Source organism: Ylistrum balloti, unplaced genomic scaffold, assembly GCF_031769215.1.
Source record: "Ylistrum balloti isolate Yb309-2 unplaced genomic scaffold, AGI_CSIRO_Ybal_v1 Utg369882, whole genome shotgun sequence".
NCBI classification, from domain to species: Eukaryota; Metazoa; Mollusca; class Bivalvia; order Pectinida; family Pectinidae; genus Ylistrum; species Ylistrum balloti.
The window spans coordinates 1,084,304-1,107,182 of NW_026782019.1; the positions used below are offsets into that span (position 1 = coordinate 1,084,304).

A 22,879-nucleotide genomic window follows, 5' to 3' on the forward strand; every position below is an offset into this window, starting at 1 on the left:
ATGGAAGCTACAGAAAACAAGTGCCTACAGTAGTGGTTCTTTCACTCAAAACGGTAACCAACTGAAATGTCTTCTTTTCAACATTCCTGATAGTATAAACTATTGGAATCAGTCTGTCTGACTGTCCATCCAACTGTCCAACTGTCTGTCTGTTCAGAATATTGTGTCAAGTATATACCAAACAAAAAAAGTGCTCAAATATTTCTCCAACTTGGCATACTGGATCCTTATAATATAAAGTTGTGCTCTTTTGCTTTTTGTAAAATTTTCAGCAACATTTGGTAGAGTTTTGCCCCATTTTGTAGATATTCTGTTGTGTCAAGTGTATCTAATAAGTGCGGAAGCAATATTTCTCAAACTTGGCATGCTACATCCCTATGATATATATCTGTGCCCTTTCACTTTTCATTTAAACTTTATAAAATGCTCTAGCTAATTATAGCCTATAATTTGACTTATTAGGTGTTCCAAAACCGTTTCAATGGAAACACTTTGGAGGCTTCTGATTGCTCCAAATTAAGATATTATCTGATTAAGTTGAAAATTGGTATAAAATGGTTTAGGGGGATGACAAATGCAATGTCATTATTTAATAAAAGAAAAGAAAAAAAAATTGTTTCCATTTGGTTGCCATGGTGACCAAATTAAGACCTCTTGGAGGAATCTTGTCGGTACAACCCCTCCAAAACTGTTGGTGATTGGGGAGTGTGGGGTATTATCCTTGTGACATTTCTAGTTCCAGCTGTAGCGACTGTATTTGATTTGTCAGAGTTTGATCACCTTTCGGCTTCAATACCTCATTTACTTCCTGTTTTAAATTAACTAAAGTCTAGAAAAACTCTAGTGTAACTTGTTTTTCTGGGTTTCGTGCACTCTAAGGTTGAGGCTGAGATTAAATTCTAGTCAAGTACACGGAACATATGCTCCTTGTCTCAGACAAACAGATATTTAATGTGATGACTGGTTTCTGTTTTTATTCAAATATCAAATTAAGACACATTCAGTTGTAAATGCCAAATAACATCAATGTAAGCTCTGATCTGTGAACTTTATTAATGTCAAAGATGCTCCCTAATCAAACTTGTGAACTTTTTAACTGAAAACATTATTGCTACATATTGTGAAATTATTGCTGCGTTTTGATTTTGGCATCTGTTATAAGGATAAATTCATCAAGTCAGCAAATATCATTTTATTGTATAATTTTTATGATGCGTGAGTTCGCACTTTGAAACATGGATTTATCTGTAAAGAGAGAAAGTTTGATGTTATGCACAGGTAGTGTTAAATGGATTCCTCTTAAAAAAATTGCATTTGATTAAATCTATGAGTAAATTGCTTGTATGCACAACATGTTTACTAAACAGGTCTGCAGCTCAATGTAATTAAATATATCCCAAAGCACTGAGTGCATCCTTGTAAAATTGAAGCTCATGAAAAAATCAATCCCATGACAAAGCTACTGAGCTTAACTAAGAAGATAATGAAGGAAAGTATATCCCCAGGGATGTTTTATATATTGACTAGCATATTTGTATAGATCCATTGAACCCGCTATGTTCAATGAATGGAAATTGATCTGGGCGTAAATAATGTATTTGACTTATTTTCAAGTTCGAAAAATAATTACATTGGAGATGTAAAGTTAAAGAGAATGCCTTTGTTCCATAGGTAAAGCTATAGAGAATGCCTTTGTTCCATAGGTAAAGTTATAGAGAGTGCCATTGTTCCATAGGTAAAGTTATAGAGAGTGCCTTTGTTCCATAGGTAAAGTTATAGAGAGTGCCTTTGTTCCATAGGTAAAGTTATAGAGAGTGCCTTTGTTCCATAGGCAAAGTTATAGAGAGTGCCTTTGTTCCATAGGTAAAGTTTTGGAGAGTGCCATTGTTCCATAGGTAAAGTTATAGAGAATGCCTTTGTTCCATAGGTAAAGTTATAGAGAGTGCCTTTGTTCCATACTTTACAGAGAATTCCTTTGTTCCATAGGTATAACAATGCTGGTGACTGTCATTCTGTTTGTAAGTGTTACTGCTTGGATAGAAGAACAAGTATTTAGACAGGGGTAGAGCTATGAATGTCCATCACTCTACAGCATCCATATACACTCAGTGAAAGTGCTCAAAATCTAAATTCGTTCAGGAATAAACTTAAGTTGATTCAGCCACATCAGCATTCAAAATACACATAGATATGATCTTAGTTTGGTCATTCATCGCAAAAGAGTAGAGTTAAAACAAAGTTCTAGTGTTGTCTGCACCTTCTTACGTCTGTAATGATGTGTCCCTTGACAGCCATTGGCCACCTCACATACCAAGATGTGATACACAAGACATTGTTAGAAATTACAACATGATGGTACCACTGAGCTATCAGTTGTAAAGGAGAGGGTATCAGCAGCTAGTTCCAGTACATGCAAGTTCTGCCATGTATGTTTCAGAATTACATGTCAGATCTGCTAATCTTGTCTGTGTCGCTGTAATCCCTTTATATACTTGTGTTAGCTTGTACGCTTTGTACCCTGACTAGCCTGAGAATCAGGATCCAATGAAGATCTGATATGGGAATAAAAAATGCTCAAGCAATTTAAGCTGATTAGGTGCGACAAAGTAATTCTATTCTGTCATCTATGGCTGTATGCTACAAACAGTCAGTGTGTCAGACTGGTACACAAATACTTGTGGCATATATCCAAGTATTACAACCAATCTAAACAGGATTCACTGCAACTTGTCTTGATCAAATCCTTTTGTGAAAAACACTCTTGTATTTGTATGAAAATTAACTTTGAGAGGTCTTTACTAAGATGAAATTAGTAACAAAGGTGTATTTTTATTACACTTTAACCCTGAAAAATGTTTATCTATGTAGGATTGCAAGATTAAAACATTGATCTGTTTGTACATTTATTTTCTATAGAATGCAATACAATCAGAATTTATTAATATGCCAAAATATATATTCGGCCATTGTAACAATTAATGAAGGAAGACAATTTTTAACTATTACCTGTGACAGGGCCTCAAACTCATGATCTATGGCACCATTTCGCCCAGCCAAGAAATTCCAGACTGCCACTACACCACCATGATATCCCCAAAAAAGGATGTTTGGAAGTTGTACTAATAGACAGCTGGAATTTTTTTTGACATGATCCCACTGCCAATTTGTCTAATTACGTGATGTATATCTGGATCGCAATGCTAATACATACATTGATAAGAATTGTACATACAACACAAGTCAAACTCGACTACAATTATGACTGATAATTCAAATCTGGAACCTTCAGATCAACAACAATACTTTAAAAATTACACATTACAGATATTCAGTGACTCTACTTTCTTTTGTAAACACAGCCAAACAAACAGCTAATTCAGTGACTCCACTTCTCTGTGTTAACACAAATGGAATGGAAGTTGAATGATGTATGTAGGCCCTTCTATGAGAGGACAAATTACTGTTCATGGGCAAGAACTGAGGGCTCTTTAACCCTGATAACCTCAATCAAAATTAAGATGTGTACATATGAGTATCCAAAAATGAATCTCAGTTGCTGAAGAAATAGTCTAACCTGTCATAATGGCCACCTTAGTTAGACAGCCACCTGCTTATAACGGCCGTTTTCAGACCCTCCCAATCGTTTTTGCTCATTAATGATACCAAATTTAACGGCACCTGTCTAATGTAGCCAGCGGCCACTCTTTTCGTCACCAAACTCGCTATTGAACCTTGTTTAAACAGCCGTTGTGACCACAAGTCATTTGACAAGCTTTCTTGACTGCAAGTCACGTTTTCTAGCCATGTTAACATTCCTACAAAGAAAACAGCTGATGGAACGTAAACACAATTTACCATGCATTTTATATTGAGTTTGATTTCATTTACGTCACTGGTATACACAATACAGGCATATTATCAGAATTGTGGCAAATCACTTCGAAATATGAGCAGCAAACAAAAAATTTAACTCTTGAAGAGCGCTACAATGCACTTTCGATGCTTGAGACTGGAAAAAGTACACGGGCCGTTGCTAAAGACCTTGGTGTTGGCAGGATGCAAGTTATTTAAACATTCAAAAGAAAAACCAGAATTTTAGAGAACATAGAAAATAATGTGTCTGGTGAAATGAAAAGAAAAAGACATAAATAAGGAAATGAAGATATAAATGATTTAACGTTGAAGTGGTTCCAGGAGGTGGTCACTGGGAGAGTGAATGTGACCGGATCCATGATCAAAGAGAGGGCGTTAAAATTTGCCAAGGACTTAAAAAATGACACATTCAAAGCATCAAACGGATGGTTATCGTGTTTCATAAAACGAAACAATATTGTCTTTGGGACGATGAGTGGAGAAAGGGGCAACATTGATGACGGAGTTGTTAGTGACTAGATCTCCAATCTGCCGTCTCTCTGTGATGGATTCGAAGCACACAACATATTCAATTCAACCCAGCCTCCTCAATACTGGCATGCATTCAAGAGGCAATACAGGGGGGGAATGTGATATTCTGTCCTGTTTTATGGAGATTGATGATCTGATAGCAAATGCATGTATTGTCAGCCGTTCGAAACAATCGCACATCCGCTCTTTTTTTCAATAGCTTCATTAAAACTTGTACACGCCTTCCTTTCAATTTTGTTCTTTTGTATTTATAGTTGTGTCATAAAATAAAGATTGGTCTGTCTTCAAATTACTTGCTAACAAGATAATAAATAATAACAGATGATGTTTTATATCTTATTATTAAATTGTATTCAAATATCAATGTGCAAATTGGCGCAACTTGGGTTCGAAAATAAGGAACCTCAATTAAGAGGCCACCTCTCTATAAAGGTCACTTTCATACTTTCCCAACAGTGGCTGTTTAATACAGGTTAGACTGTAAAATTTGCTTATTTTATTGTTGAAAGAAAAGACAAGAAAAAGACGAGCATACCTGGATATAAAGTTTCTTTCCATCCTATAGAAATATATTGATCAAGCTGTAATCAGGTAGCTAGCAGGCTTATCATTGTTCAACATGGCACACACTTATGTATATATTGCAGTAGCTAGGTTATAGCTTGTTATGTGTGGAATATAACCCGATATGTGAAATATTGTAAATACTGGCAGATTAATTTACAATTTAAATCTATGCTCTACAAAATGCATGTTCATCACATACTATTAATACAGAGATTGATTGAAAGCACAGTGAAAGGACTTGAAATATTAATTCAAGACAATGTAAATTATCTGCCTCATCCCAAATATCGAGCCTGCACAGGTCAGCTCTGATGGATTTCCTATTAATAGAGACAATGATTGAAAGCACAGTGAAAGGACTTGAAATATTAATTCAAGACAATATAAATTATCTGCCGCATCCCAAGTATTAGACTTGCACAGGTCAGCTTTGATGAAGCCTTCTATTGTCATTTAGTTGTCTCTTACGATTTGGTCAAGGGATGATGTTTTTAATTATTCAGATAGAAAAGAAAAAGCTTAAAATTTGGTTGCTTTAAACCTGCATGGCTTACTTATTACAAATGTTGATGTTTTCAATGTTCATATATATTGACTCATTCAGGTTAAGTTGTTAATGCTCAGGTTTTGAGAACAGAAAATATATTGCTTATGATGTTGATCCAAATCTACATGAGTGCAACACAAAAAAGTGTAAAATGCATTTATATCTGTGTAATCATTGTGCAAAATCAGCAGTTTTTTTTACAGTTATTGACAGGATAATAGACAACTAGTCCGTGATTTGTAGCTGTATAGTTTGGAATGAATTTAGATTGCCAACCAAACACTGAATGATTGGAAGCAGTGAAACTGTAGAAAATAAAACTTGTTTTAAATGTTTAGACAATGATTTATGTGCAATTGTGCACAGCTAAATATAAGCCATCAAAAACGCTACATCTGTGAAATTTGTGTCGTTTTTTTTTTTATTTTGTTCGGTTTTGGTTGAATGTTCCAATTTTATTGAGGCAAAAAGGGATAAAGGAATGCCTCCATTTCAGAATTGTTTGTCTGGTTTTGTATATATAGATCAGAAGCAGAGTGCTGGATTAGCTGTTCGGCTTTGTTAACAAAAAGAAGTAGTGTCACTGAATATCTTGTTTATTTGGTTTTGTTTACACAGAGAAGTAGTGTAATGAAATAGCTGTTTATCTGTCTCTGTTTACACCTAGAAATAGAGGAATTAATTAGTTGTTTATTTGGCTTTTGTTTACACCTAAAAGAGGAATAATTAATTAGCTGTTTATTTGGCTTTGTTTACACCTAGAAATAGAGGAATTAATTAGTTGTTTATTTGGCTTTTGTTTACACCTAAAAGAGGAATAATTAATTAGCTGTTTATTTGGCTTTGTTTACGCCTAGAAATAGAGGAATTAATTAGTTGTTTATTTGGCTTTTGTTTACACCTAAAAGAGGAATAATTAATTAGTTGTTTATTTGGCTTTGTTTACGCCTAGAAATAGAGGAATTAATTAGTTGTTTATTTGGCTTTTGTTTACACCTAAAAGAGGAATAATTAATTAGCTGTTTATTTGGCTTTGTTTACACCTAGAAATAGAGGAATTAATTAGTTGTTTATTTGGCTTTGTTTACACCTAGAAGCAGAGTAATGAACTACAGCCAATTCAGTACTCTTACAGTACAGAAGATATATGTGACTGTTTGACATGGTGTGATAGGGACGGGAGAGGTCAATGTTGCCATTCTTGTTCTATTGAATAGATATTTTCTTACCCTTGTGGGCTTTGTAGTGTCTGATCAATACGTTAACTTCCATAACTGACATTTGAGCTGTTGACAACTTAACTGATCTCTTAGTTACCATCACTCTCTGGGAAAGTTCAACAGACTTTTCATTATCACAGGAATAGCTCGGGTACTGGTGGTCTCTGGAAATATATTCCATTGGAACACAAGAAATCTATTCTCTTGGTCGGGCTGAATTCCCAAGCAATGGCTGCAGGTTACCAAACATCAGAAGGGCAATTAATAACGCTAGACCCAAGTGTAAACCAGACTATTGTTGTGCTATCTGTGAACTAGAGGTATCTCGGTTTCACAGTATCTCAAGCATCTTACAGCATGATTGAAACCGTCCATATTTATTGGCAGTTTGATGCAGTAGAACTCCGAGAAGGGATCGTGATTCCAAGTGTTAAATAATGGATCAGTATTGATCCTAACTTACTCAATAACCACACTTGTAGTGGAAACAGTTGATCTATTATACATGGTGCTACAGATGTCAACTCATGAACACCTCATTTTCTGTAAAAAAAAATTACCGTGTATTCAGACCTCACATGAGAAAAAATGATGCAATTATCTGTATAGCATACTAAGTACATTATGTTGATAAGTTATATAATGTGGTTTTTTTCTTGTGAAAGCTAGCTTAATATCAATTATTGCCATCTTTGACACATCCCTGTATCCAATCACAATAACTTGTTCTTGTATTAGGGATTTGATTTCCGGTCATGATCACATGTATAAAGTAAAATTGATCACTATACGTGACAAGAAATTGTCCGCAGAATTATCAGTAACTGACTATTAACATGCTAAAATATAATTTACGTTTATTAGGAGACATTTTCGTACATGAATATGAAACTTTTATCATCTACTAACTGATCCCCCCTTGGTAATACTGTAATAAGAGCTGAATGCTTTTATTCAAATTCTTCATCTGATTACAAACTGTACAAAAATGAGGACTTCTTTAAAACAGGAACAAATTGCATGTCCCATTTTTCAACTTAGCGAAATTTCTGACAAATTGTTTTTGTAAAAAATTCATGCCTGAGTGTCTGATAATCACTATCCTTTAGGTCACAATATGTCCGATCATTCTCTCGTAGTCTGTACCACAATTTTCTGAATAACAGGAACACTTGTATTTTGCAGTGATATTACCATGGGTACACCCTAATTTGATAGTGCAATATTATCACATGTAGGACTGATGACCCACTGGTGTGTTCTTTAGTACAAATGTTATAACAAGGAGTCAAACTGATATTTATGCTTCTCTGAAGTTACATATTTTGACGCTTGTGTCTACAGTTGTCATGGCGAGGGGTCAGAAGTCAAACTTTCTAATCCTAAATATCCCAGCAGTGTAAGTGTCCAATTGGGAAGCTCTGTATAGGTTGTTGTTGCTTGACTAATATCTTTTGACAGAAGTAATATGTTGTCATTTTAAAGACAAGACATTTAAAATTGCAATCATCTATCTGTTATTTAAAACAATACCGGAAATTGTTCTTGTTAGCAAACCTAAGCATGATTCATGACTTAAATGTCGCTGTGGGATTTAAAAAAATGAATCTTGTAAATTTTCTGTAAGGTAGCAGGACTGAATTCCATCTGTTGTTGTCTGGTTGTTGCCATAGTGATTTATAAAGAAATGCCCCAACTCCTGTGCAGTGTCGTGGGTAACGTGATGGAGAGATTTCTCGATGATGATTGATGATCCAAATTGTCTTTATACAGAATTTAATTAGTAAACTTACTTGAACCCATAATCCCCCTACAGTTTAGGTTAGAAAGAAGGTCACTGTGTGTGAAATAGTACCTGTTTTTAGCTTACAATTTATCTCTCCTTATTTTGCTTTTCAAATCGCTCTGAGTCCGTGGTCCATCGTTTGTCCGACCTTAAACAATTTTTGTAATCAGTATTTCTTGAGAAATGCTAGATGCACCTTTCTGAAATTGCAAATGTAGATTCTCCTTGGACCCTAGTTGTGCCCATTTGATTTTGGTACTGATAAAAAAAAAATGGGCCAACAGATTATTTTTATGAAATTTAATATCACTATTTCTTGAATAGTAAGATATGGATCTCTCTCAAATTTCATATGTTTGTTCCCCTTGGTCTCTAGTTGTTGCAGTGTTATTTTGGGTTTGATCAGAGGAAGCAAAATGGCTTCAAGATGGCCATTTTTGATTTGGTAGGTTAAGATTATCATCGCTGTTTCTGCAAATGAATGTTCAAATGTCTCAACATAAGAGCAAAAACAGGGCAGAGAAAAGAAGGGAAAAGATCCAACTTTTAAAGAAGCATATAAAGATTAAACAATGGTGGACAGCAAGATCCCTCTGGTTGTATACCTTGTCTTATCTATATGGCTTTGATTTAATGTTTAGCATCTAATTGTATCAAATATGTTGAAATCAAAAAGCAGCCATTACCTTTTGTTGGTACTTAACTGTCTCTGTTATTTCTTCCAAAATATACCAGTGGAATGGTGGTTAGTGATGTAATGTGCTTTTATATAAAGGTAACAGTGTACAAAATCAAAGTCGATAAGATAAATTCAGATATATTGGAGAGGTGAATATCCCTTTACATCAGTATAAAATTGTAACACCAATGAAAAAAATACTATTTTAAGATTATTTCTACTTCAACCCTGATTTCACATTGAATCAAAGAAAGTGTCTCTTTGTGTATATTGAATTTGGAGTGTTTCTGACATTTTACTTAGTATTGATATAAACTAGAGGCTCATTAAAAGAATTGTTTAATATTGATTTCAACTCTTTTATCTCACTCACTGACTAAAAATGTCATCTCCTATCATCTTCCTCCTGTAAAATGCCCATGAGGCTATGACATACCACTAATCTTGAAGAGAAAACAAGAGAACAGAAATAAGCATGTCAAAGCACAGAGCAGTGAAGAGCAAAGTGTGTAACTTTGACACAACTAATAGAGCCTATTACCAAGCATGGGACTATTGCCTTACAAATAAATCATGTATATACACAGAAGCTTTTCAAGGGGAAATCCTCGATGTCAGTAATTACTTTCAAAAGAAAAAACTCCAAGACACATTTTATCGAACATGTAGAAAGCTTTTTCAGGCAGAAAAAATCTACATGATGCAGCAGCTATTCATTAAATAAAAACATCTGTATGACGAGGATCAAATAGTTTAACTTCCAACATATGTCGTGATTTGTTGGTTTCCTTCATGGTTGAAGTGGTCTATAAATTGTTTTATTAAAAGTTTGAACAGCATATAAATCAGTCAGACTGAATTCACTAATGACAAGAAAACTTGTTGCTTGGAGCCATTTTTATTTTATTTAGATTGTTGCGCTGAAGGAAATTTGTGTGAACATAACTCTGCTTTACTGATATAAAACTTCAAAGTTGAATAACTTTCAGTTACCAATTGAATATTTCTTCTTGATAAAGAAATACTCTGCATGTATTTAACATACCAGGATTTTGTTATCAGATGATAAAATATTTCAAAGGATTTAATTTTTCTGAAAGTTTACTGTGACTTATTGAATTGTAAAATATTAGTTCGTGGTTGGAATTGGTTTCAAAATCATAATAAAACCTTGGTTTCTGTGAAACAATCATAAATCATGTGTAGATGGAGTGATTTTTCAAAATACAGAAAAAGCAGGTTTAGTCTACATGTCACTATCATTATTATTATTTTGACAGCATAATAAGAAGTTAAATTCGTCATTTGAAATTTCCATCAGAAAGTTGAAGTGTTGGAACAAGTTTGTCAGTATTATTACCCAATATCTTGATTTGTCTTCATCTATATTTATAAGATGGTTGTTAATGGCATTTATGCTATATATAAAACTCAATAAATTCAACGGTGATGCTAATTTCTTGGTCAGTTGTCGTAACTGATATTCTGTTTCATGTAGAAATTTTAGTAAGTTGACAGCTGTGTCCGTATATCTTACTGATATCACTGAAATCTGATTTGTTATTAGAGGTCTGAGGGAAATATAGATGTTTCACCTGGTGTGTTAATCTAGGTCAGTTTTGACGTCATTTTGAAATTAAGGATACCGTTGAATGTGAGAATAAATGTCTCACCGAGAGGGGGGTGATTAACATGTTAGAAAATCTATAAATAGTAGCATATCAGATAGAGCTGTGTGACATGCTTCATTGTCAATGGGATTCAATCAATACATTTATACATACACCCTGAGGCCTTGAAGCTTGAACGGGATTAGTAAACACCAAAAACAGGATCTATATCCTGTTATGATGAGTAGCATGGTAAATAGTTGTCACCATAGTCTATTTAATCTCGTTGGCTTGAGTATTCTCCCTTTTTACTCAGTTGTGCCCAAATAAAATTTTCTACTAATATTTAGTAAAAAATAGACAGGATTCTCATGCAGTAATAGATGTGTTTTGGTTAAATCATCAGAATTGTAGCTTTAAACTTTTATATCTATGCCAATATAAAGCTTAAAAGTCTGTTTATCAAGGTCAATGATAAAACTTTAAGTTTTTAAGAGAGCAACATGCTTAGGTAATATAGATATAATCATTGAACTGCTATATTTTGGCATTTATGGTCATTTAAGAAACAGTTTTGCAGACAGACATACTATTAATGTTTGCTTTAAAAGTTCTGTTATTTATATCCATCGTAAATGTAATAAAGATAGTTCAGCACTTAATTACATCATTCATTGAAAAGGTGAACTGTACCAGTGTACGAGAAAAAAGTTCAAATTCCAATGAAGGACTATAGTAGTAAATATTTCTTGTCATGTTTTTATTTCTGAGACCAGATTACAAACATCAAACTGTATTACTTATTCTTATTGTAAATTCCTACACACAACAGTCATATTGTGTGTTGAGAGGAAATAAGGATCACCAGGCTAATTTATTCTCTATAAAAGGATGATTTCTTACGTTGTATGACGTAGGTTATAAGCATGTATTAAAATAAGTTAAAATATTGTATACAAGGTTCGTAAACATTAAAAAACATAACCAATGCCAGTATTTAGGAGAATAGATTGTCATCTGTCTGTACAGAAGGTACAGCCTCAGGCTTACAATGTTGTCATCCATAATGAATGATCAATACCTATACCTTATTGTTGTCATTGACAGCAAGACTGGTGGTATATTAGTGTCAACATTTGGACTGGATGACACATAATCTTGGTAGATCTATATCTACAGGATATATCATCAGAAGGGGTCTGCTACCACATTCAATAGGATACAAAATAATATTTTGAGATCTGAATTTTTGTTAAGATTGAGCTTTAGAAATGAAGTCAGTTGCTTGAATGAAAAGTTCCTGCTTTCATCCATTGATATTTAGATTGCCTTTGAAAACATTGCTTTTTTGTCCATTATAGTTGTATTTTTAAAACCAGATAAATATTATTATCACTACTAGACTACAGTTAGAACACATTAACTGAGAGGAAGCTTCTTGTGGAGTCTCCTCAGAACATCCCGTGGTACAAGACTACAGTAAGAACACATTGACAGAGATAAAGCTTATTGTCAAGTCTCCCCAGAACATCCTGTGTTACTAGACTACAGTTAGAACACAATGACTGAGAGAAAGCTTATTGTCAAGTCTCCCCAGAACATCCTGTGTTACTTGAGAGAAACTACAGTCTAGAACACAATGACTGAGAGAAAGCTTATTGTCAAGTCTCCCCAGAACATCCTGTGTTACTTGACTACAGTTAGAACACAATGACTGAGAGAAAGCTTATTGTCAAGTCTCCCCAGAACATCCTGTGTTACTAGACTACAGTTAGAACACAATGACTGAGAGAACTACAGTTAGAACACAATGACTGAGAGAAAGCTTCTTGTCAAGTCTCCCCAGAACATCCTGTGTTACTAGACTACAGTTAGAACACAATGACTGAGAGAAAGCTTATTGTCAAGTCTCCCCAGAACATCCTGTGTTACTAGACTACAGTTAGAACACAATGACTGAGAGAAAGCTTATTGTGGAGTCTCCCCAGAACATCCTGTGTTACTAGACTACAGTTAGAACACAATGACTGAGAGAAAGCTTATTGTCAAGTCTCCCCAGAACATCCTGTGTTACTTGACTACAGTTAGAACACAATGACTGAGAGAAAGCTTATTGTCAAGTCTCCCCAGAACATCCTGTGTTACTTGACTACAGTTAGAACACAATGACTGAGAGAAAGAGAAACATCCTGTGTTACTTGACTACAGTTAGAACACAATGACTGAGAGAAAGCTTATTGTCAAGTCTCCCCAGAACATCCTGTGTTACTAGACTACAGTTAGAACACAATGACTGAGAGAAAGCTTCTTGTCAAGTCTCCCCAGAACATCCTGTGTTACTAGACTACAGTTAGAACACAATGACTGAGAGAAAGCTTCTTGTCAAGTCTCCCCAGAACATCCTGTGTTACTAGACTACAGTTAGAACACAATGTCTGAAAGAAAGCTTCTTGTCAAGTCTCCCCAGAACTTCCTGTGGTACTAGACTACAGTAAGAATACATTGACAGAGAGAAACCTATTGTCGATAACATCCTATGATATTTCCCTGTCAGCAATACACTTCATGTCGTGAATCCTATTCTCAATAACAAACTCTAGATGTCATATTCAAGTGCAGCATAATCACTCATCATGACAGTCAGTGCAAGTGTATTGTACTTCGTAGCGAAGTTCCGACACATGTAAAGTTTCTCAGTGATGGTGGGTTGTGATGCTGATATGTTAATTGTTTTACACAGCACTATGTAGATTAGTGTTGTAATCCTGATCATTTGTTTTTCTGTCCTGACCATGTGGGGTTGTGGATCTGGTCTGTCTTAATTATCAAATATCGATACATGTACAGGTTTTTTGGTTTAGTCTGTTAGTGATCATTCTTGCCTGTCATGGACGGATGCATTGTGGTCATGTGCCAGAAGGCACAGCACTACATGTACTTCTGAAAATGCATCATTTAAGATTAATATGGCTGAAAAGGAGGATAGAATATGCAGTCTAGTATTTGTTTATACTTAAGAAGGATATCCTTGTTAGGTTAAGTTTGTAGGAATAGACAATAGAGGAAGTAAATATCATTTAAACACTTAATACCATGTTTTAAACAGGGAGGGGGTCAATCATTTGGACAGAAAGTTGACCTTTGAGACAGATTTATGTGAGATGTTAGATAAACCTGGCTGTCATGTGATGATTAAACAAAGTTTTAGTCATTATGTTACAGTGCTTAGGTCCCCAGTATAAACACATCAGGGTGTGGCCTTGGGCTAGACATCAATATTACTGTCATAGACTCAGTAATGTTACAGAATAGGAAGTCATAAGGCATGGATGACCTAAACAACAACTGGCAGGTCACTTTAGTCAGAAAGAGGACTCCTACCAGCTCTCCTATCAGTGTCAAGAAATTCAAATTAATTTGGATTATTGATAGGATATTGTAATACATAACTGAAAATTTGACACGGTGAAATATGAACAGGATATTTGTGTGAGTATTGTTTTTGTTTTCATAGTTCTAATGAAAAGTGAAAGAACATATTGAACATGAATTTATAGTTTCAGAATAAGTGTTAGCCAACTCTCCCTACATCACATTTTTGCACAAAAATCATGAGTCAATATAATTCCAAAAATCCTATTTGCCCACCAGAAAAAGCAGTTGGAAGTATACTATATTGCAGCTTTCGAATATACAGAATTCTCCCAGAGAAGTTAAAAAAATGTTGGGATCTATGCCAGTATGGTATATTTTGTAGTTTGGATGTTATAGATATAGTTACGTACAGGAGATGTAAAAGTGACTTTAACGTTACTCGACTTTCCAAATTACATTGTGTAAGTACCAATGGCATCTCTATGCTCAAATGAATTGATCCTGAATATTGTATTCACAACACAATAGACCTGAGAGAGCAATACAACAAATTAGATTTGCCTCGAGATATTTACCTACGCTCTGCTTCCATCATTGGAGGTCAACGTCCACACGCGTAACTTTATCTTGTTCATTGCTAACATCTATATTTATAAATTCCTTTACCATCTGAATCAGTGTGATGTTTGAAGTCACAAAATTGTAATATTGGAAGTATATCAGCTCATCTTACATTAATCTGCACAATTTGTAATTGGCATTTTTCCTGGTAGATTTGCAATTAGATCTAGAAAATCTGCTTTATGTGATATGAGGGATTCCATATCGAATAGCAAAGCACCAATACCATGTATATAACATCAGTTGAAATGAGTCATCCTGACCTAAAAGGCAGTAACCTATTAGAATATTAACCTGTATTAAATGATCCTAAAGCTACTGATTATGATGTCAATTACCTGTCCAATTTTTTTGAAAAGCTCACTTTATACTAATATTTTTATGCATTTTAACATTAGTGAAGTTTTTTGATAGGAATAATTGTTGATGTTGTCAACTGATAAGTAATTATAGAGACATCAGTCCTTGTTTTAAGTCTAATATGATGACATGCAGCCAATCCATTAATATTGATCATGTTTTTTTTGTTCTTGGTATATGTGAAAGTGAACAATTTAGTAGGTAGATTGTTATGTTTTATGTACTAATGGAAGTTATCTTTTACTATGTTCCCAGACTCCACAAAAATGTGAAGGCAGCCAGTGAGGTGGAGTATCCAGCTTATGGAGTAACTGGACCCTCCAAGGAAAGGATGCCCCCACCCCCTGGGGACCGCAAGCTAGCACAGAGTGCACAGATGTATCACTATCAGCATCAGAAGCAACAGATGATTGCCATGGAGAAGTATGTACACAATAAAAGGCATCAGATAGGACTTGTTATGATAAGTCTGTAGTCCCTCACAGTCAGTAATTGAGATAATATAGCTATGGTTATCCTGTATTAAGTATACTTACAATACTCAGTATCCATAATACAAAATACTATTGGGATAGTTAGAACTGGGTAGGGACATTTTTACATGGAGCTTACAAGCTCCTGTAGTAGAGTCTTTTGCTCCGAAGAAACATTTTTTGTTGCGAAGTACAATCATGATTGAGATACATTTACAAATCCGTTTGTAACACACAACACCACTAACACAGGATCAGATGTTTATCTACACAGTTTGTAATGAAAATTCAAATCAGCTTGGTCATCATTGATTTTCTGTTCTGGGCTTTGAGATCTTCATGGAATAAGAAACCTTCAACATCAAATAGAATTTAACATTTTATATGGATTATACAATTACAATGGATTGAAAATTGTGCAAACTCATTCGTAGGATAATATTAATCGCTTCAAAAGCATTCTGATTAAAACCTTATCTAAAAACCACTCTGTACAAGTACTCAGTGACGTAATGTACTTACCAGAGTGGAATTCAAATCTGGGATTAATCAGATGGTTTGATGGAAGAGGTAAAAGCATTGAATGTGGATTTAATGTCAGAGGACTTCTTCTGTTCTTGATAGTGTGGTCCTGAATCTGTCCTGGTATCAACAGCGATCTGCAGAGATTTAATAATACTTTCACCTTACACTGATAGATTGTCTGAAAGGTTGCAAAATTGAGTTATGCTACTGGTAGTCAATTATGCTTACTCAAAGCGGAAACTGGCCAGCAGGATCAATGATACGCATCAATTCGCATCAGCATTCCGTTGTATGTTACATGTGGGTATAGAGGCACGGAGTGCACTAATTGACCTTCACGTGGGGACTGTAAAAGAGAGTTGTTGAAATGTAATTTCTTGTCAGAGAAAAAATCAGCATATTTTAAGTATTGGAATGAACAGCTGAATCTCAGGCCTGCGAACCTTGCACACTGAAGATCATTTAAGGTCATTTGCTGACCCTTCACTTGATTAGTACAAGTCTTAAAGTAAATATTAGTTTAACCTGTCACAAGAGAATCGGCTTACAGCGAGTTGAGTAGTTCAGATACAGGCCATGCATAGCCTAAACTTAAGATTTCAATTAACTATCACATCTATGTAAATGAAATGAATTTTCAACCAGTGTAGTACACATAAAGGAATTCATGGAGACCTATTTCCTCGTAAGTTCCATTGATAAATTTCCCAGGCGGAGAACAATATAACTAATTAGTGGAGACCCTGTCAGTTAAGTTATCCCTCAAGGCAAACAAAATAACAATAGATGTACCCTACTGGCTCATACAAGGTAACTAAGCACATCAATGTCTCCGTACAGATATTGACTGTATTATCTAAGACCACACAGAAACATGGCCGTATTGATTCTAACACAAATGTAATATTTTGCCAGATTTACTTTCTGAAAGTGAGCAAAATTGATTGTATTTAATTTTTTGTTACCAGAGAACCGCTAAGTCAAGAGGGGTAACTCTTACTGAACTGATTTATTACCTGTGATTCAAATAAGATCCAATTTTCATGAGACACTCCAGAAATCCTGAAAATATTACTAATGTTGTGTGGTAAAAAGTGTCTTTTTTTTTTAGAATCAATAGAGTAATTGTATGGTGGTCAGTTACATATTTGGTCACTGGAGTGAAATGTACAATAAAAATTTGTTCTGTTAAAAGTGAAATTATTGATTCTGTACAGTTCCTCATTGATTTTTACCAGGATTCTGGGATAGTTAACACTTCCAATGCATACAAAGAAAATAGAAACTATTTTTATTTCACTCTAACAAAGTAGCTTAGCTAAGACTTCAGTGTCCTTTTTCCATTGACATCCACATTTACTTTAAAACACGTAGCATCAAGATCTTTTTACTGTCCAAGTACAACATGTATATGTGTTAATGCAACAAAATTTGGATGGTAAGTTGGTGTAGCGGTAACGCACTCGCCTTTCACCTAGCCCTCCTGGGTTCGATTCCCAGAATGGATGTCACCTGCCCGACCTCTCTGGTTTTCCCCTGGTACTCTAGTTTCCTCCCACAGTAAAACCCCTCACACACTTTCATTCGGGCCAACAAGAGTGATAAATATAGGGTGGAAAACCTTGTTTTTCAATTTTTGTAAAAGAAATAAAGTTTATTATTATCATCATTAACAAAATTTGGTATATACAGATCACAGCTAGAGCATACAACTCGGTTCATGATAAACAGAAATTTGGAACATTGAAATCCAATATTTTTATAAAATAAATGGAATGGTGATGGATCTCACTCAGGAATGGCAATAACAGCAATCTTTTAACAATGTCTCATTTATTTTTCTTGTGCATACCATTAGTAAATTGCTACTGTGCGCACAAAAATTCATAAAAAAAAACAGATTTTTGGTGCATGCAATTTTTCTGGATTTTTGATGGTTTTGGACATTGTCATGACAAAATTAGTTGAAGCATGGATGTTAAAACATTTAATTTCACTGAGTACTTCTTTAAAACCCTGCTCATACTTGTTTGTATATATGTAATTGTGCTCCTAGGTAATGTTGTCAGTAAGGCCTTAGCGTATGTGTGTTTGGTCTTTAATGAGCAGAAAAAGGTGATATTTCAATAGGTGATGTTTTATAAAATGTTTGTCCTTACAGAGCTAATGGTGAGATGAAACATGATGCATCTGAAGATGAATCAGAGGAGGAAAATGAGGAGGGTGATTACACTGTATATGAATGTCCTGGTCTGGCACCGGTAAGTAGATAACAGGTTTTAGTTGTTAGAAAGGGTATTTACTATCTATCATTTATCTTACAAATTCATATTGTCATCAGCTGTTTTTGTCTCGTTTATAGACACATCAGGAAAAGTCAATATGTTGTTTATCAAAATATAAACACCGTACATCTTTACTTTATCTCCAAAACAGGATGCGTAACTTGAAAACTGTATTAATATATGCAATCTTGCCTTTGAAATTTACCCTAAATATCAAAAGACAAGTACTTGCTAAATTTGTAGATCATATAATCAACAGATATGCCATACATAGGCATGATCATCATAACCTGTATTCTGTAATGTTTCATATAAAACTTTATGGCATACAGAAGATTTACAAATTCCTAACTACTAAACTTCTCTTTGAAACTTAGAATACATAACAATGGAATTTTATGTTGATTTTTGAGAGTTACTTGCCCTTTGATTTCTCAGAATTTATGTTTACGATACAGTTTTATTGGAAGAAATTACATAATACATAATAATAATAATAATAATAATAATAATAATAGTAAATACTGAAATCAATTGTTGAATCATTCCTGAATGATACCACTATAATTCAAGGCTATATTATCTAAAATTAATTTTGCTAATAATATTCAGCTGTCATAAAAATAAATGATGCTTTTTTTTGTTTGTTTGTTTTTGACCTTTTTCAACCATGTTTTTTTCTTTGTTTGTTACCAGACCGGGGAAATGGAAGTCAGAAATCCATTATTCAGTGAGGAGACACCTGGAGCCCCTGGACCAGAACATCCTAAGGAACCCCAGTGAGGGCATAGTTATCTCCCTTAGCTCTGGCTAATGGGTACAAATCATATGTAGTTGTGGTGGGATATTTTTTGTTGTTCTTAGATAAGTGCTCTGTGATTAAGATATTTATTGGTTAGTAATTATTTTATCCCTGTGATTTGATCTGTGGAATGCATGCTGTGTAATTAGGATAAAACCTGTTTTCAAAAGGGGCAAATTTTCAAGTAAAATTGAATAACATTTCATATAATTCTGTCAAGACAATGTAACATTCACATGGTTCTTATTCAGTTCATTATAAATTGGGAAATTACTGTAATGATAAGTCTGTATCATGAAACAACAGAATATTATTTTCTATCCTATTTGGAGCTTTTGTTTACCATTTAGACAGTATTGACTTGTACCTTAAAACTACCTGAGAACATACGATTGTCAAAATGTTTTCACTATTTATTTTATGCTTTATAGTGTACAATTTCACAGTATACTCATTTTAACTCTTCAAAATAGTTCAGATTTGACCTACTTTCCAAGTTCTCCTACTTTGAAGAGTATAAATAGTATACAATGTACATATAATTGCACAAAAAATTTCCTACTTGCCATTTTATTCACATCTTGTGATTATTTCACTGCATTTGCATAATTCCAAAGAAAAGTTACTTCAGAGTCTTGGTGTCTAATATGTGGACAGTTGTCACGCCTGTTTTGCTAACCAGGTAATTGGGTTGAGATAAGCATATTTCAAATGGTCACAAAAAACACTCCCCAATTAAATGACTGTAATTGAAGCTATTTTATTGATGTGTTTGATACACATTTCTGTTAGAAATCCTGAACATTTTGTCAAATTTTCCCTCACCAGATTGTGTGTTAGCCTTAATATCTAGATCTATGATAAAGATTTCAATGTTAGTGTAGATCTGAGGTTTACTGGGCTGTGTATCACTACTGCTGTGATTGCTTCATCATCGAGATAGTGTTGATAGGGACTATCCAGGCATTTGCTAGGTTTAATGTTGATAGGGACTATAAAGGCATTTGCTAGGTTTAGTGTTGACAGGGACTATCCAGGCATTTGCTAGGTGTTTTAGATCGGTTATTTCAGGTGTTAATATTTTTTTTTTTTGTTAGAATAGTATTATACATGCTATAGATTTGTTTCTGCTCGCATTCCAAAGAAAACACCATACCGGTACATATGTAACTATTGATGGTTTATGTAATATTGTAAGGGAGAGGAGATATGCACTAGTTGACATGACACTTTGTAATGTAATTTCAACATCAGCTACGGTTTAATCTTTAAATTAGAATTAGAAACTTTTCTCAGTTATTTGAAATCCCTAACTATTTATTGATCTCACATTTTTACATGTTTCTTTTTCATTTAATATTCTTCAATCTCTTCGTATATGAATTTATATTTCATTCAGATTTACCTACTAACATGCTTTGATTACAGAAACAATCCATTGAGACCAGTATCATTAATGTTATGTTTAAATCTACAAAACATCCATCAGCAAATGGTATCATTATGCTGACGAAAAAAAATTATGAAATATCACTTAGAGGCAGTTATGTGACATGATACCTGTGAGTAATTTCAAACTAGACAATAGCCTATAGTGTGTAGACAATTTAAGTGAAGCAGACAGGAAGTGTTTTTGTCAAGTCAGCAAAATTCTGTATTAATGCATATCTTCTGTATTATCTTTGTTAAGTTTTAACAAGTATATGTTTGTATATATCTTAAGTTTATTCTGTAATTATGGAGTGTGGCCTTAAGATGCAGGTGTAGGTCCATACAGATGTATTGGGCATGCAAGCTTTATGGTTATAAAAGGATGTGTTGGTGATTGACAGGTATGACAAAGTCATTGTATTGGTTAACACATTCTCCTTACTGTGTTGAGTTCTGTTATTGGTTGTGAATTTACTCTCTTCAAGACAGACAGCAAATTTATTTGCTGAAGATAGATATAGAAGCTGGTTATATTCTGTATACATGCAGGTTGTTATGGAACGGGAATCATACTGCATATGAATCAATTGCGACGTTTTGGATGAGGCCAGGAAGACTTGGTGAGGGTTTTGTAACAGTACAGTGATAGCATTCTCTATTGTCTATGTGATTTTGTTTTTTGTTTGTAAACAGAACTATGTCTGGCTATAGTAGTAAAAGAAGTTTTCATCACATTTGACCTCTAAAGCAAAATATGTTAACATTTCTTGTGTCTACAAATTGAAGTATTAATTAGTATTTGCATCAAAGATATGTATTTTGGTATATTGAAATGTAAGTATTATTAAGAGATGTACCCTAATCGGCTGGTTCTGCTCGGCAGTGGTCTATTACCGTAAATTTGCGCGTATAGTGCACACTTTTTTAGGCAAAAACTGTCGTGTCAAAAAGGGTGTGCATACTATACGCAGGAACATGCCATGTAATAAGTGCTGTATAGTGTGGGCTAAGGTTAGTGTTAACTTTCCATCAATTCCTACATTCCTCATGTTGTTTTCATTTAAGGTGAATTTTCCTTCTTTTGAGATTTATATAATTATTCTCAACTTAAATTCATTCAGAAGTATTGTTCATTTTTTAAACAGGAAAGTGTTCTTTACGAAGGGTAATTTAGTAGTTTTTTGTTATGTGTTGAGACTGGAGATGACTTTATCATTATTACTTCTTATTTAAGAGACAGATTTTGTCTATATTCGCTTCAACAGTAAAACAGGAAATATTACAAAAAATGATATATGATAATTATGTCATACTAAAAATACTATAAAGTTATAGATTTAATTTTCAATTTTTATTTATTTCCTTAAATAATATATAAATTTTCAAATTTGCTTTCATTTCTTTAAATTTCTTTACACATAAGTAACGGAAATCAATTCCCAATAAAGATATAGTATTTTTCAATGTTTTTCTTCGAAATGTGCAATAACCCTTAACAGTGTTCTTGCTGAAACAACACGAGATCTTAAAAGGAATTTGTTCAACTATCTAACAAATAATTGTCATATCTATCATAAATTTTGTATGCAAGTAAGTTGCAACTACAAAAAAAAAATCACATTTACTTTGGAGAAGATTTTAAATTTTAATTTTGCACACACGAAAATAGTGCTTACACTAATTTTAACTATGATACATTTTAATAATCAACTCTGAAATTTACATCCAAGAATTAAATCTGTTGAATCATAACATCATTTAGAAAATTCAACTATTTACAACTTTTTGTTGTAACATGCATGTTGTTTAGGTCTAGTATTGTTATCAGTAGTAAAGTCTTATTTCATATGTAAACACACTAATTTCTTATTTATGACATCAAAGAATAATATTGGTATTTGTTTACTTATTTTTTTTTTTTTTTTTTTGCTTTTTCTCCACACATTTTCATATAGGTTTATAAGTATATGTATTAAACAAATTTTGAGAGTTGTATTTTTCTTTCCTGTTTTTTCTTTTTATTGTGACTTTTTCAATCGTGATTGATGATAGATTTACAGAAACTGACTGACAATTGGAATATGATCTAAGATTTGTCTTCTATTTTAGCTAACACTTACTTAATTGTTTTATTTGTGAATTCCGGACATATAATAAACTACTGTATAATTTTACATATGAAATAAAACTTGAA

At 33.8% G+C, this 22,879-nt stretch overlaps 1 protein-coding gene across 1 annotated transcript in view; it reads left to right on the forward strand.

Moving 5' to 3' along the window:
- LOC132546258 (neural proliferation differentiation and control protein 1-like) overlaps positions 1–22,879 on the forward strand; it is a 54,627-nt gene extending 31,748 nt beyond the window's left edge. Inside the window, exons 5-7 of the mRNA XM_060209968.1 lie at positions 15,425–15,592; positions 18,329–18,428; positions 19,149–22,879. Of these exons, the coding sequence (XP_060065951.1) occupies positions 15,425–15,592; positions 18,329–18,428; positions 19,149–19,235 (355 nt within the window). The 3' untranslated portion in view covers positions 19,236–22,879. The remainder of the gene's footprint in view (positions 1–15,424; positions 15,593–18,328; positions 18,429–19,148) is intronic.